The sequence below is a fragment of the Nestor notabilis genome, unplaced genomic scaffold (genome assembly GCF_000696875.1).
Source record: "Nestor notabilis isolate BGI_N333 unplaced genomic scaffold, ASM69687v1 scaffold3340, whole genome shotgun sequence".
Classification (NCBI taxonomy): domain Eukaryota; kingdom Metazoa; phylum Chordata; class Aves; order Psittaciformes; family Psittacidae; genus Nestor; species Nestor notabilis.
This window is the reverse complement of record NW_009909537.1, coordinates 51905-64126: the sequence shown is the minus strand read 5'-3', so window position 1 is coordinate 64126 and position 12222 is coordinate 51905. Positions and strand designations below refer to the sequence as shown.

General features: G+C 40.2%; 1 protein-coding gene across 1 annotated transcript in view; it reads left to right on the top strand.

Moving 5' to 3' along the window:
• The first annotated feature begins 277 nt into the window (after positions 1 to 277).
• ENPEP (glutamyl aminopeptidase (aminopeptidase A)) overlaps positions 278 to 12222 on the top strand; it is a 35136-nt gene continuing 23191 nt past the window's right edge. The window contains exons 1-3 of the mRNA XM_010009134.1: positions 278 to 937; positions 5904 to 6045; positions 8658 to 8789. Of these exons, the coding sequence (XP_010007436.1) occupies positions 324 to 937; positions 5904 to 6045; positions 8658 to 8789 (888 nt within the window). The 5' untranslated portion in view covers positions 278 to 323. The remainder of the gene's footprint in view (positions 938 to 5903; positions 6046 to 8657; positions 8790 to 12222) is intronic.

Sequence of the window (12222 nt, the reverse complement as noted above, 5' to 3'; positions counted from 1 at the left end):
CAGAGCAGGAGGGGCTGGGGGTGGGGTTGCACTGCTTATAAGGGGAGCACGGCAGGAACAATGTTCTTCTGTGTCAGTTCCTTCCATCTCCCAGCACAGCTGCACTCCTTTTGATCATTCGCATTTCCTCGAAATGCATGTTGTCATTAATTAATTGAGTGTCTCATGGAAAGCGAAGTGGGGGAGACGGGCAGAGAACAGCTATAGCTACACAATTAAAATACAAACCAAGTCTGCTGAGTTTACTGAATGCAAGTGCTGAAGTGACTAATCAGCTTTTTTACAGTTAATGTTTTGCTCTGAGGACAGACCCAGGACCAGAGATGGAGGGCATGGATTTTGAGGATAAGAAGTCCAAGAGGTACTGCATGAAGACAAAGCATGTGGCTATCATCTGTGGCGTTGTGGTCATTGTAGGTCTTGCCGTGGGGCTTGGCGTGGGATTGAGCAGACCTAAATCCCAGCAACCTTCGGGGGAAACAGATCAGCCAACAAACCCTCCTCCCTCAGTGGATTTGAGTCCCTGTCCTTCTAGAGATGATGAGACTGGAGACTGGAACAATTTTAGGCTGCCCACTTATGTCAAGCCTATCCACTATGATCTGGAAATAAAGCCTGAAATGGAGACAGACACTTACACTGGCACAGTCAGTATTTCGATTGCTTTGGAAAAACCTACCAGCTACCTGTGGCTCCACCTGCGAGACACCAAGATTACGGAAATGCCGACACTCCAGAAATCTTCAGGACAGCAGATTGCTGTGAATGACTGCTTTGGTTATGAGCCACAAGAATACATAGTCATGAAGGCAGAAACAGAGCTCTCTGACACTGATGAAAGTGATCCCTATATACTCACCCTGAAGTTTCAAGGCTGGCTGAATGATTCCCTGGTTGGGTTTTATAGGACCACCTACACTGAGAACGGACATACCAAGTAAAGCAGTTTTTCTTTTATTTATTAAACTTTCTTCTCTATTTCTTCCTCAGGCCTGCTCTATTCCTATTTCAGCTTCTCAGTCTTGTCTCTCACCAATTTGCTGACATTTCTGGGCTGTTCTTTAATTTTCTCATTCCCCAAAGGAAGATGCTGTATTCAAAACCCTTTGGCTGCTGACAAGTGAGTGTGGGCTGGAGAGATGAGGGGGTTGTTATTATTCTGAAAAACTTTTTCAAACTCTACTGGTCCCAGGTTACCTGTGAGCTTTACAAACGGTTCTCTCAAAGAGCTGGAGGGATTGAGGCCTGTTTTTATAAACAGCATACAGCTCTCCCCACTCTCTCCTGTCACTCCCCAATGTAACAGGTTTAGCATAAAATGCTTTTGTGATAGTTTTCTTGACATCATGCCTCCTTGATGTTGTAAGCCTGAGGAATATCCAAACTTCCTTGTCCCTCCTGCAGCTGGTTTAAATTATGGGTATGAAAGTCCAAATGATTAAGGTTATCTTTGACTTGGATTTTTTTGTGCTCCAGCTCTTCCTTTGTAACATATCAATAGTTATTGAAAGATTACAAAGCCTCTGACAGTTCAGTTAACCCATTCCACTTCCCAGGTTTGCACTGTTTCCAGGTGGAAGCTTGAAAAAGCCACTGCCCACTGCTCAGGGGCATTTATTCACAGTTAACATATGAAGAGGACACTGACTGTTTTTCTATATTTACATTTCTGAAGTGACTCATTCCAGCCTTTACATCTAGAAGATAAACTTGATAGACTTTTCCAAGGCCCTGTAGCAGGAACATGGAGACAAACACTGGTGTGTTTCCACTTGTTTGCCTCCCTGGGACAATTGTGTTACGAGTGAGGGTTGCATCAGCTCCAGTTCAGGTGCTGGCGGGCAATGCCAGGAGTAGCAGCAGTGACAGGCACCAGGAGCAGCAAATCCAAGAGGCAGAGGAGAAAAGCAAGCATTAATTTCTCATGCTTAAACATATTTATCTGATGTGGGAAGAAGCACGTAGAGAACAGCTTGGACCCCTAACAGCTCTTTCCCTATTGTTTTCCTCCAACTACCACCTCTGTATTGCTCTGACTTGGAAGGTGCTTTGGTTTTATGCTTTGAGCATCTTACATGCCAGCAGAATTTTAAAATTTAACCTCCTAGCATCTTTCTAAGTTGAGGTGTGTTACTTCCTTTTTATTAGTGAAGGATACCTAGATACTAAGTGAATTGCCCCAGGTCTGTCACAACACCAGAACAGCAGAACCAGAATGCAGGTCTCCTGAGTCACAGAGCAGAAGAGGTGAGTGCTCATCCTTCAGATCCAGACAGTGTAGGAAGACAAGGACCAAGCATCTAATGCCAGGAAGAAAAGAGAACTTCGTAAACTAAAGAAAGCATAAAATGTGAGCTCACTTCAGGAGAGTTCCTACTTCTTGGTTTGGATGCTGGAAGGTACAATTGCAAGGGTGATCTTAGCCAACAGTCTGACACACTCAATACAAAAAGGAACTTGAGTGTGTGTGTTTGTTTGTTAAGCTTGAGAAGGGCTTTAATAAGAACAAGCGAATGGTTATTTCCGTAATGATTTCTATGTGGTTAACTTTGGGCAGATTTTCTGTAGGAGTGGAAGAAGCAATGTACATGATAGTGATAAGTACAGCTTTGAAATGAAAGCAACCACCAGCCAAATGGTGTTGCACCACCAGCCAAGTTGCTGCTACGTGGCATGAGGGTAGGTGATAGGATGGGGTGAAGAATGATGGCAAGAGAAGGATTTTATTACTTATTGAAACTGCATTTTCCCCTGGCTTTCTACTCAAAAACAATGCTGACTAGAATTAACTTTTTTTACTTCAGCTTTGGCTGAGGCATACATCAACCTTGGAAAATTTCAATCCAAATAGTTCCTTTTTTGTCATGTTGTATGTAAATACAAATCAGATCAGGTAATAGAAAAAGTCAAGCAAGTCTATTAGTAGTGGATGTTAGAGAGAAGGGGACTGAGGTGAAAATGAGAGCCAACATGTAATTAACCTATTCCCCCTCCCTTCTGGGCAGTGTTAGAAACACTGGGACTTTTTGAGCAAATTAATAATGCTGGAAAGTCAGATCCCAGAGCTGAGCTGCTCCCCAGCTGTCTATCTGTGAAGGCAAAGGTTTGCCAGAGTATTGATATAATGCCTTTTGTTTACAAACTGGGCACATGTCCATGCTCTGCTTTTGCTTAGATTCAAATCTCCCACCACATTTCACAGAAAACAGGTAGACACGTGATGAACATGCCTGCAAGTCTGGTATCCTTGTGAGGCTTAGGGAAAAGAACACCTCATTTGGGAATCCTGTTCAGACAGATCACACAATCCCCATCAGGACAAAAGTGCTTTTGGACATACTCAGAAGAGGATCTGGAGATACCTTGGGAACAAAACTATTTAAATTGGCATGCATATGCGGGTTGGGAGCAGGAAAGAATAAAATTTGAGAATGCAGATTTTAGATTAGACCTACCTAGATCCCCCTGTGGGTGCCCAAATCCAGCTGTAAGAACTGAAGTCCTTTTGTAAAGCTGCTACTTTGTCTGTGCAGTTCATTTCCCCATTGATGAAAGGGGAATAACAGTTCTTCCCTACTTTGCATGATGCGGTGAGCATGAATATGTTGTTTTCAAATATTTTACAGAAAGGAGCACAACAACAGGGCTTACATGGTGTAATGGGTTCTTTTAACTCTAGTTCCTCTCAAGGAATGTACTAAAACCCCCTTTAAGTTTCTTAATATTACAGACAATACAAAAATGTCACAACTGTTTTTTATTTTGCATTACTATTAGTGGCAAGGTATGGCTTCCCTTATATAGGAATTCTCTCTGTCCTCCATACAAGAAAAACAAGAAGATTATCAAAGATACTTAGCTGGGCACATGTCTAACAGAGAGACTTGCATTTAGGGTTTTATTGATTAGGGAAAGGCAAAACATCCTTTAGTATATAGAAGTAGCACTTCTGGATTTCTTCCTCAAGGAGAAAATTTTCTCAGAAGCAGCAATGAATCTGAATTTTAGGAAAGACTAGGAGAAAAATGCCTTAATTGTCTCTGGGGGAGGAGTTTTTGCACCACCCCTTCTGCTTTGGAAATAAAAAAGGAGGGGCGATGGTGGAAACTCATGGTTCTAAATGCAGCACTGTTTTATTTTGGGAACAGCTGGATGTAGTTTCAGCCAGATCTTCATTCCTTATTACTATGATATTTACAACTGTCACCTCCAGTTCACGTTTAAAGGTCTGGTTATCAACAGAAAGTAGAAGGGCAGAAGCCACCAAGCAATGAAGAAAATCTTATCCAAAACCTACATTATAAAGTGTGAAAGGAAATGACATTTCATGTTTCTAGTGCCACATCTATGCATGTCATAGCCTGGACTTCTCATCATCTATCCCATAGTGCTAAGGTTTTGCACTGCTGATGTCTGTCTGCCTCCACAAATATATGAGGATAGATGGGTTATCACCTTATAAATCAACAGAGATATCACAGTGTTATCAGTCTGTAGGAACAAGATATAAATGTGTCAAAACATAGAGCCAATTTTTTAAGCAAAACTGTGAAACATTGCCCTGGGGACTTGAAGTTAACTTAATTGTGAAATACCTTTCAAATCCTACAGAAAGTAGAAGGTGACATAAAAAAAAAAATACCAAGCAAAAAAAGAAACTCTGTTGAGCCTGAAGTTATGTTAAGGTGAATGTTCATTATGCTTTCTGCCCATAAACTTTTGAGTTACTATGCCTGTGACCATGAATAGAAAGAACCCAGACATATTACGTCCATCAGGCTTGTAAATGACTCTTGCTGCTACAAGTTCCTGATGACCAGTTTAGTATTTAACTGTCACAAGGAATTGCCAAGGGCAACAAAAACATTGAAAAATTGTTTGTCAAGTGAACTTGCAGGATTGCTGCAGATCAGTAATTTATGATGTGCACTTTTAATTACTTTTTGGAAAGAAAAACTACCTTAATATTGTTGGAGCAGCTGTAGAAGTGCTGTCAGAAAATGCTCAACATTCCAGATTAATTGAAGAAGCATCTGTGATCCCTTTCACCATCAATCACTGGAGAATATGCTCTGCCACTACATGGGGGGGCCTGATGTCACTGTGAGAAGGGAGCACATGATATGAATGTTGATAAATTTCACCTTATTTTTTATGTGATCCTCATTGTCTAGCTCCTCCAGTTGTTTTTGAATAACTGAGATGACTTTCTAAACCCCTGCAACACAGCTAGCATAGCATCGGTTACATGCTAGGATGTTCACCTGAACTTTACATGCTTCCTCCAGCAGTTTCATCAATTAAGTCAGGGGAGCACCAGCAGAAAACTGTAATTGGTCACTGCAAAAAAAAGAAACACACAAACAGAATGAGATTTTAGGAGCACTTACGCAATTTCAAAGTGTCTTCTCAGGAGATGTTCAAGACTCCAATCCCAGCATATGCTCTAGTGGGTAAAAGACAAATGGAGTGATTTAAGTAAACATGCCTATATCAGGACATTAATTTTCATTCAGATTATAATATTAGTAATTTATTTTAGACACATAAATCAATGGGAAAGATCGTCAGGAAGGTGAGCAAAATTTTTACCATCCACGAGGGGACATTCCTAACTTATTGCCTGGCTTCTAAAAATTTTTGATGATAAGCAACTGGCATTGGCTTTTGCTCTGAAACTTAGAGAATGTTGATGACAGACTTTGGGGTATACGTGTTACACATGCCTATATGATGCCAGCTTCTGCATTTCTGATGTCCCCTGCTTTTATGAATGGAAAAGTACACACAAACATTTGTAGTTGACTTTAGTTTATGAAATTGCTAAAAGATCATGCTTAGAAATTGCAGATAGGATTTAAAAGGTATGTAATGAAGGTTTGCCAATGTGTTGTTTGTTTAAGGAGCATTGCAGCTACAGATCATGAGCCAACAGATGCACGGAAAACTTTTCCTTGCTTTGACGAGCCCAACAAAAAGGCAACTTACAACATATCTATCATCCATCAAGACACATACCAAGCACTATCAAACATGCCAGTACAGGTATGTATTTCCCAGCTCTGCTGCCTAAGTGGAATGGTTCTTTTTATAAAGCCACTGGAAAGGTAACATGGATCGCAAGGGCCTTGCACATTCACAGATTCTAGTACCCAGACACTGTAAAGCAAATGGCTAATAAATATTCCATACAACAGGACTGGTTGGTTGGTTATGAATCCCAGTGGTCCACCACGCACAGCATGGCAATACAGAGCCAAATCCAAAGCAGAAACGAAACATCTCTTCTGTCTTCTGCTAGCTGGCCCTCTGTTCAGATATTCTAGATAAGCATTCCGCACTAACTATAAATAGGTAATGGTAGGTTCTTCAGTCAAACCAGGTGGACTCTGAGAAGGAATGCTCTGGAAGACAGCTGCTTTCCAGATGGGAAGTCTAAAATAATCACTGAAACAACATAAAAATCCAAAGCAAGGCTCTGCTGATCACAGTCTGCTGGCAAAGGATCCTTCTAGCAAGAAAGTCTAGGATTATTTTTAATAACACAGAAATTAAAACCCATCTGTCAGACCATGGGTGTGGACACATGTCAGTCCACCATGACCGTAATTTCCTAAATAATCTATTTCTGGACCTGGTGGTTCAAATTCCAAGTTTTGTACGAAATACAATCACATCAATTATTTACCTCTGGGCCTTCTGGAAGAAGATTGAATGGCTTTCATCTGAGAGAGTTTCTAACGAACAGTTTAACTGAATGTGTAGTTCGATGTATAATGTCTAATAAATATGTTCTGAAGGGGGAGATAAAGTGCCAAGTAAAAAAAAAAAATAAATGAAGGAAGAAATAAATAAAGAGCTTCCAGCCTCCAGGCTGTTGACATTTGCATCTTCCAAATCACTCCCTCACCCAGAAAGAAAAAAGGTCTGCTTTAATGTGTAGTTTTATTTAAAGAGTCCCCCAAACCTTAACTATCCCCTAGCAATGCAGTTGAGACAACTATTACCAATCTGTTACAGCTGCCTCCCAGACCCTTTGCAAACTTGAAGTTCTGACTTATTGTTATTAAAAATATTTCTATGATATAGCACCAGCCACTTTGATGAACAACAAATGACAATATTTGCTGTACCTTTTCTTACAGACCTCAGATAAGTGAGGGTACTGGCAAGGAAAGTGAGTGTATGTGGCTAGATGTTGTGGAGGTTTAGTCAGTTTTGAGATTTACTTTACATCTTTACATGCAGACCTTGCCTCTAGTATGGACATACATACAAAAAAAAGCTTTCAAATTCAAAGGTCTAGCTACCACTTGTTGATTAATCTTCTAAAATCCAAGTACAAGCAGGGAAATGTATATTTTACTGGGTTCATATTCAGGCTTGACTAACGGATTATAGCAGTGCACTTTTTCATATGGTGTGCTCACGAGGTCAGTAGCTCTGTTCTTAGCAGTGAAAGCTCTTTGGGAAATCTTTTAAATGGATGGAAATGTAATCATTAGTAAATACAAAACATGTTGTGTGTTACATATCCTGTAGTCGTTTTGGTGGAGTGGAGCTTTCTAATCAGCACAGCAAAATAAACTCAGCAAATTCAGAAACCTGTATATTTTATTTACATTTTTCACTGGAGTTAAATTTTATTTTTTTAGTGAAGTTCTGATTTTGTTAGAAGAACAAAATATATCAAAATAGAGTTAAAATGAGTCAAATAATGTAAAAGTAGATTGTGAATATCTCTGTGAAAAAAGAAATATGTGAAAAGGGGTTTGGTCTTTTTGCTCATGAAATCATGGTCATATTACCTCTAACATTCATTATCTGTGCTTTATTTACATTGTATTTATAACAATCACATCTCATGAAGTATTGTATCTAGTAGAAGGTTAGTGTCTTTTATATGCTGTTTGCTTTTACCCTGTGTAAGTTAGTCATCCAGTCAGAAGCACAAAAAAATTACCAGACAGGCAACAGCAGATAAGGAACAGCAGAAGTAAATATTTAGAGGATGAATCACACAGAACAGGTTGCAGGTTTGGTCATATAGTTCAGTTGAGAGTTAAGGACATTTGGGAAAATCAAGAATGGTATTTAAAATATAAAAACTATGCTCAGCACTAAACCTTATGTACAGTTAAACAATCCACCAACTAGCAGGGCTAATTTGTATCTAAACAAGTTCAGAATATGTTCATTAGACTTGTCTTTATCTTAAGTAGCATCTCTGCAACCCGTGCCTCCTACATGATGCATGTATTTAAGAGAGGAGAGACTCTAGCCTTTTCTCTGACCTGTCCAAAGCAATGTTTTATGCAACTATTTCAAGAACAAAACACACTAGCATATACTGGAAAACTGCTGCTGGCAAAACGCCTGTGCATCTGAATGATTTCAAATTATTGATGAAAATTAGAACCAGGTAAAGTTATTTGGTGAAAAAACACAAAGTCCCATTTTGTGTATTGGAGTATTGCACAAAAAAAAAACCATTTTATCTGTTCTCATGCCATCAGCACTGAGATGCCAGAAAAGGTGAACCTGGAGAGGTGATTTATGATTCCTGTGTAGTTTCAGCCTCTAAAGATGTATTGTACCCTATTCTGCATGTGTTTGCAATTCCAAAAATCAAATTAATTATTTTTCCATTTCTGCAGCAAACTGTACAGCTGGGCGGTAACTGGACTCGGACAACTTTCGAGAAATCAGTTCCCATGAGCACATACTTGGTATGCTTTGCGGTGCACCAGTTTCAGTGGATAGAGAAAATATCTGCTAGTGGAAAACCTGTAAGTCCTGTTGCCGTCTGAACATGGTTCAGATGACAGATGTACCGTGATTTGTATTTTTAAAAAAAACACCAAACATCTCTTTTTATGATACGAACAGGAACATTTTTCCCCCTTTCCTATGTCTGTGTTATGCAGCCTGTTTTATCAGATCAGGTGTTCACAGTGGTCCTTATGACTTTGACTACATACAGTGTTTTGCAGTCCTTCCCTGTCTTCCATCTTGGTGAGATTCCAGTCAGTACCTCCCATATAGGCACGTAGGTGAGGAAGGAGCACTATTTCTCCAACTTCCTTAATGATGTGAAGCCCAGAGTCAGAGGGAACGTACAAGTTCAGGAGTACGAGACATTCACGGGCTATAGATACAAACACTTTACAACTTTCTGTGGATTAAAAGGCGTGAAGCTATTGCACTTGATGTCTTCCTATTTACTGTCATGGAGACATAGGACTACAATGCTTTGTGCCACTATGTACTAGCTCTAATATTCTTTATTTCGCAAGTGTCTAAAGGTAGCTGCCCAGTGTAAGTTCTTTACAAATAAGTATTGAAGTGGCAATAAATAAGGAGTGATAGTGCCTGCCTAAACAGCTGGATATTTTGTAGATGCCCTAATGAAGTGAATATGTTTGAATTTGAATCCATAAAATCAAAATAGCACCTTTATTTAGAAGCAAAAGGTAGTACAATCCAGTTCTCACTTGGATTGAAATCTCCTGAAGGTGCAGTTGATCAGGCTTAAGGAGATCACAAGACATTACATTGAATCACAACCTGAAAGCCTAAATACAATTTACCTCTCAACATAAACTCCTCATTTAGCCTAAACCTAGTCTGGGATGCTCAACCCACTGTTAATTATTTATTGGTTTCCATTTTAGGTTAATCTGAGACAGATGATGATGCCAGGATTTTAAGCTCTTGCTGCTTCCCCTTTCTTTCCCCTTAGGGATGCAACACATAGTTTTGCAGTTCAGCTGAGCTGGCAATGCTTTCCTCCTCTTCTGGAGGCAAATGACACTGACGGACAACGAATCTAGAGCAAAGCCCCAGCCAGACCGCTGTTCCCCTAGCAAGGAAGCTCTTCCTGCGTTTCTCTATCTGAAAAAACTCAGCAAATCCTTCCCTACTTAAGGCTGTCTACTGCTGTGAAAATATGCCTTGTATAATCTCCAAAGTGCTGATCCAGTTCTTAGCAAAGACTTTTTGGCATAGCGCTGTGCTGAGGCCTCCCTCCTCTACACCCTCGCTAGCATCATGTCTATGTTTATATTATTTCTTGACAAATAACTAAGGCTAAATTACACTTAGCCAAGCAAATGGAGCCTGGTTTGAGATAGCAATGCAACATTCTTAGATCCCTGCTGTTTGGCTTAGTAATTTGTAAAACAGGAGAATGTTTTAGGCCACCCAGTCACACAATTTTGTTAACCAGATGCTCTTCAGCATGGCTGCTCCATTCAGTGTCACAGACAGGACTTTGGCCTTGATAGATATTCTCTAGAGTTTAGTTAATTTAAGAATCACGACTTGTGCAGATTTGTAATTGGGGGGGGGGGAACCAACAAAAAAAATATGCAAAACTCTATATTCTAGATGCAAAAGTTAACATTCTCTGCTTGACCGTGTCATGCTTCAGAATATGGCTCTAAGTTTTTCCCCCCCCCAAGAAAAACAGTAAAGCCACAATGTTCCTGACTGGTTGTAGCTCTCCTAAATAAAAGGGAGTGTTCACTGAAGAGTGGTAATTAAAGTGTGTTATGCAGAAGCAGTGGTGTTCGTGTCAGTACAGAGGTTGCCTGAAGAAACGTCTTCTAATTCAAGCCTTGGTTACTACATATTTTACCAACGCTATTCACTAAACAACGTCTGAGGGCTTGCCTGCACTAGAAAATGTGGGGGTTTAAGAGAGGTTAAAATCATAACCATTTCCTTTCCCTTACCATGAACATTAGCTTTAGGAATATAAAGTATATGTGTAAGAATGGTCTTAATTAAGGGAGCCGTTTAACCTCCATAACTAAAAACTACCGTTTCTCCAGGAAAACCAGGCTATCTTTGGAGTTTTTTAATCAGATATTGAGAAAGTCCTTCTCCTAACCAAATTGTTCCTTTCCAAAATCTTTGAAGCCTAGCTGAGCAATGAGGTATTTAGATTCACTGGCTGCTGAAAAGAACATTCCACAGTTTACTGTATAAATTGCTAGATATAAATCCCTCATCCAACAGAAAGAATCCAAGTGATCCATATATTGCTTTCATAAACAACAGCAACAGCATACAGCTCACATGGCACAGTAAATTATTTAAAAAGTCCGCTATTCTCTCTGAAAGCCATTGCCTTAACAAAGATATTAATGGAATCAGGAGTAGGAAATGTGCTTACAGCTGGAAACAATGTTCCTGAGCTGATTACCTGTCAGGTACCAAATGTCTGGTTTGGAAAATCACAGAGGAGATTATACAAATGAAACCCAAAGTCAGTTCTAGTGCATGATGAAGATTTTGGGAACCATTAATATGGATCAGCTAGGGGACCAAAGACTGCTAAATTGGGTAAAGAGCTTACTGAAGTGGAAATTGCAGACTGTAATTGCAAACTGACCCTGAGGTAAATCCCTGGGCCTGGAATGAATTCCCGATTGCATTTCATAAGCTTTTTTTGGTTTTGTTTTTTTCATTCCAGCTTTATTTCTGACCACTTTCCCATCCTCCCCTCTCACTGGAGGAAGTGTAATTTCATAGTACTGAAATCAATCTGTTGTCAGGCTCCAAGGGGGCTCCTAGAGTAGGCCAACTTCTTGGCTCCATTTGGACCCTAAACTCCTGGCTGTAAGACAGCACTGAGGAGTAAACAAGCCACACCAACACAGCCAGAAGAATGTGGCCCATTCATAAGAGTCACAGAGCCTGCAAAATGAGATGCCAGAAACTTCATTCCAAATAAAGATCTATTACTTTCCACACCAGAGATTTTGGGGGACAGTGAAGAGAGCTCCTGCCAGTGAATACTCCAGTACCATGGCTCTGCCCTGGGGCAGAGATATGTGTGAGCTCTTGGATGAAGAGATTGAGACTCCATAAATTCTGAAGTTGAACTTTGTCTTCATGATGTGGAGATAACATCCCAAAAAGATTTTTCAAGCTGTAGGCCTCCTCATCCTTATGAGTACCATAAGGACTCTAGTCCTCCAGAACATAAGGTTTCCTACTGCTTGACAGTAACAGCCAAAGCAGTCCCAGGCACCGAGATGCAGGGATGGAAAGGTCAGCACTCAAGACACTACTTTTTGTGTTCTGGAAAAAAAGAATGCTCGGATATGCAAAAGGAGCAGAGAAATGGTCCCTCATCACACACAGAGCTACCAAACATGCCAGTTTTCCTGGATCTGCCTGGTTGGAGGAGAGCCAGAGTTGATTTTTGTCTGG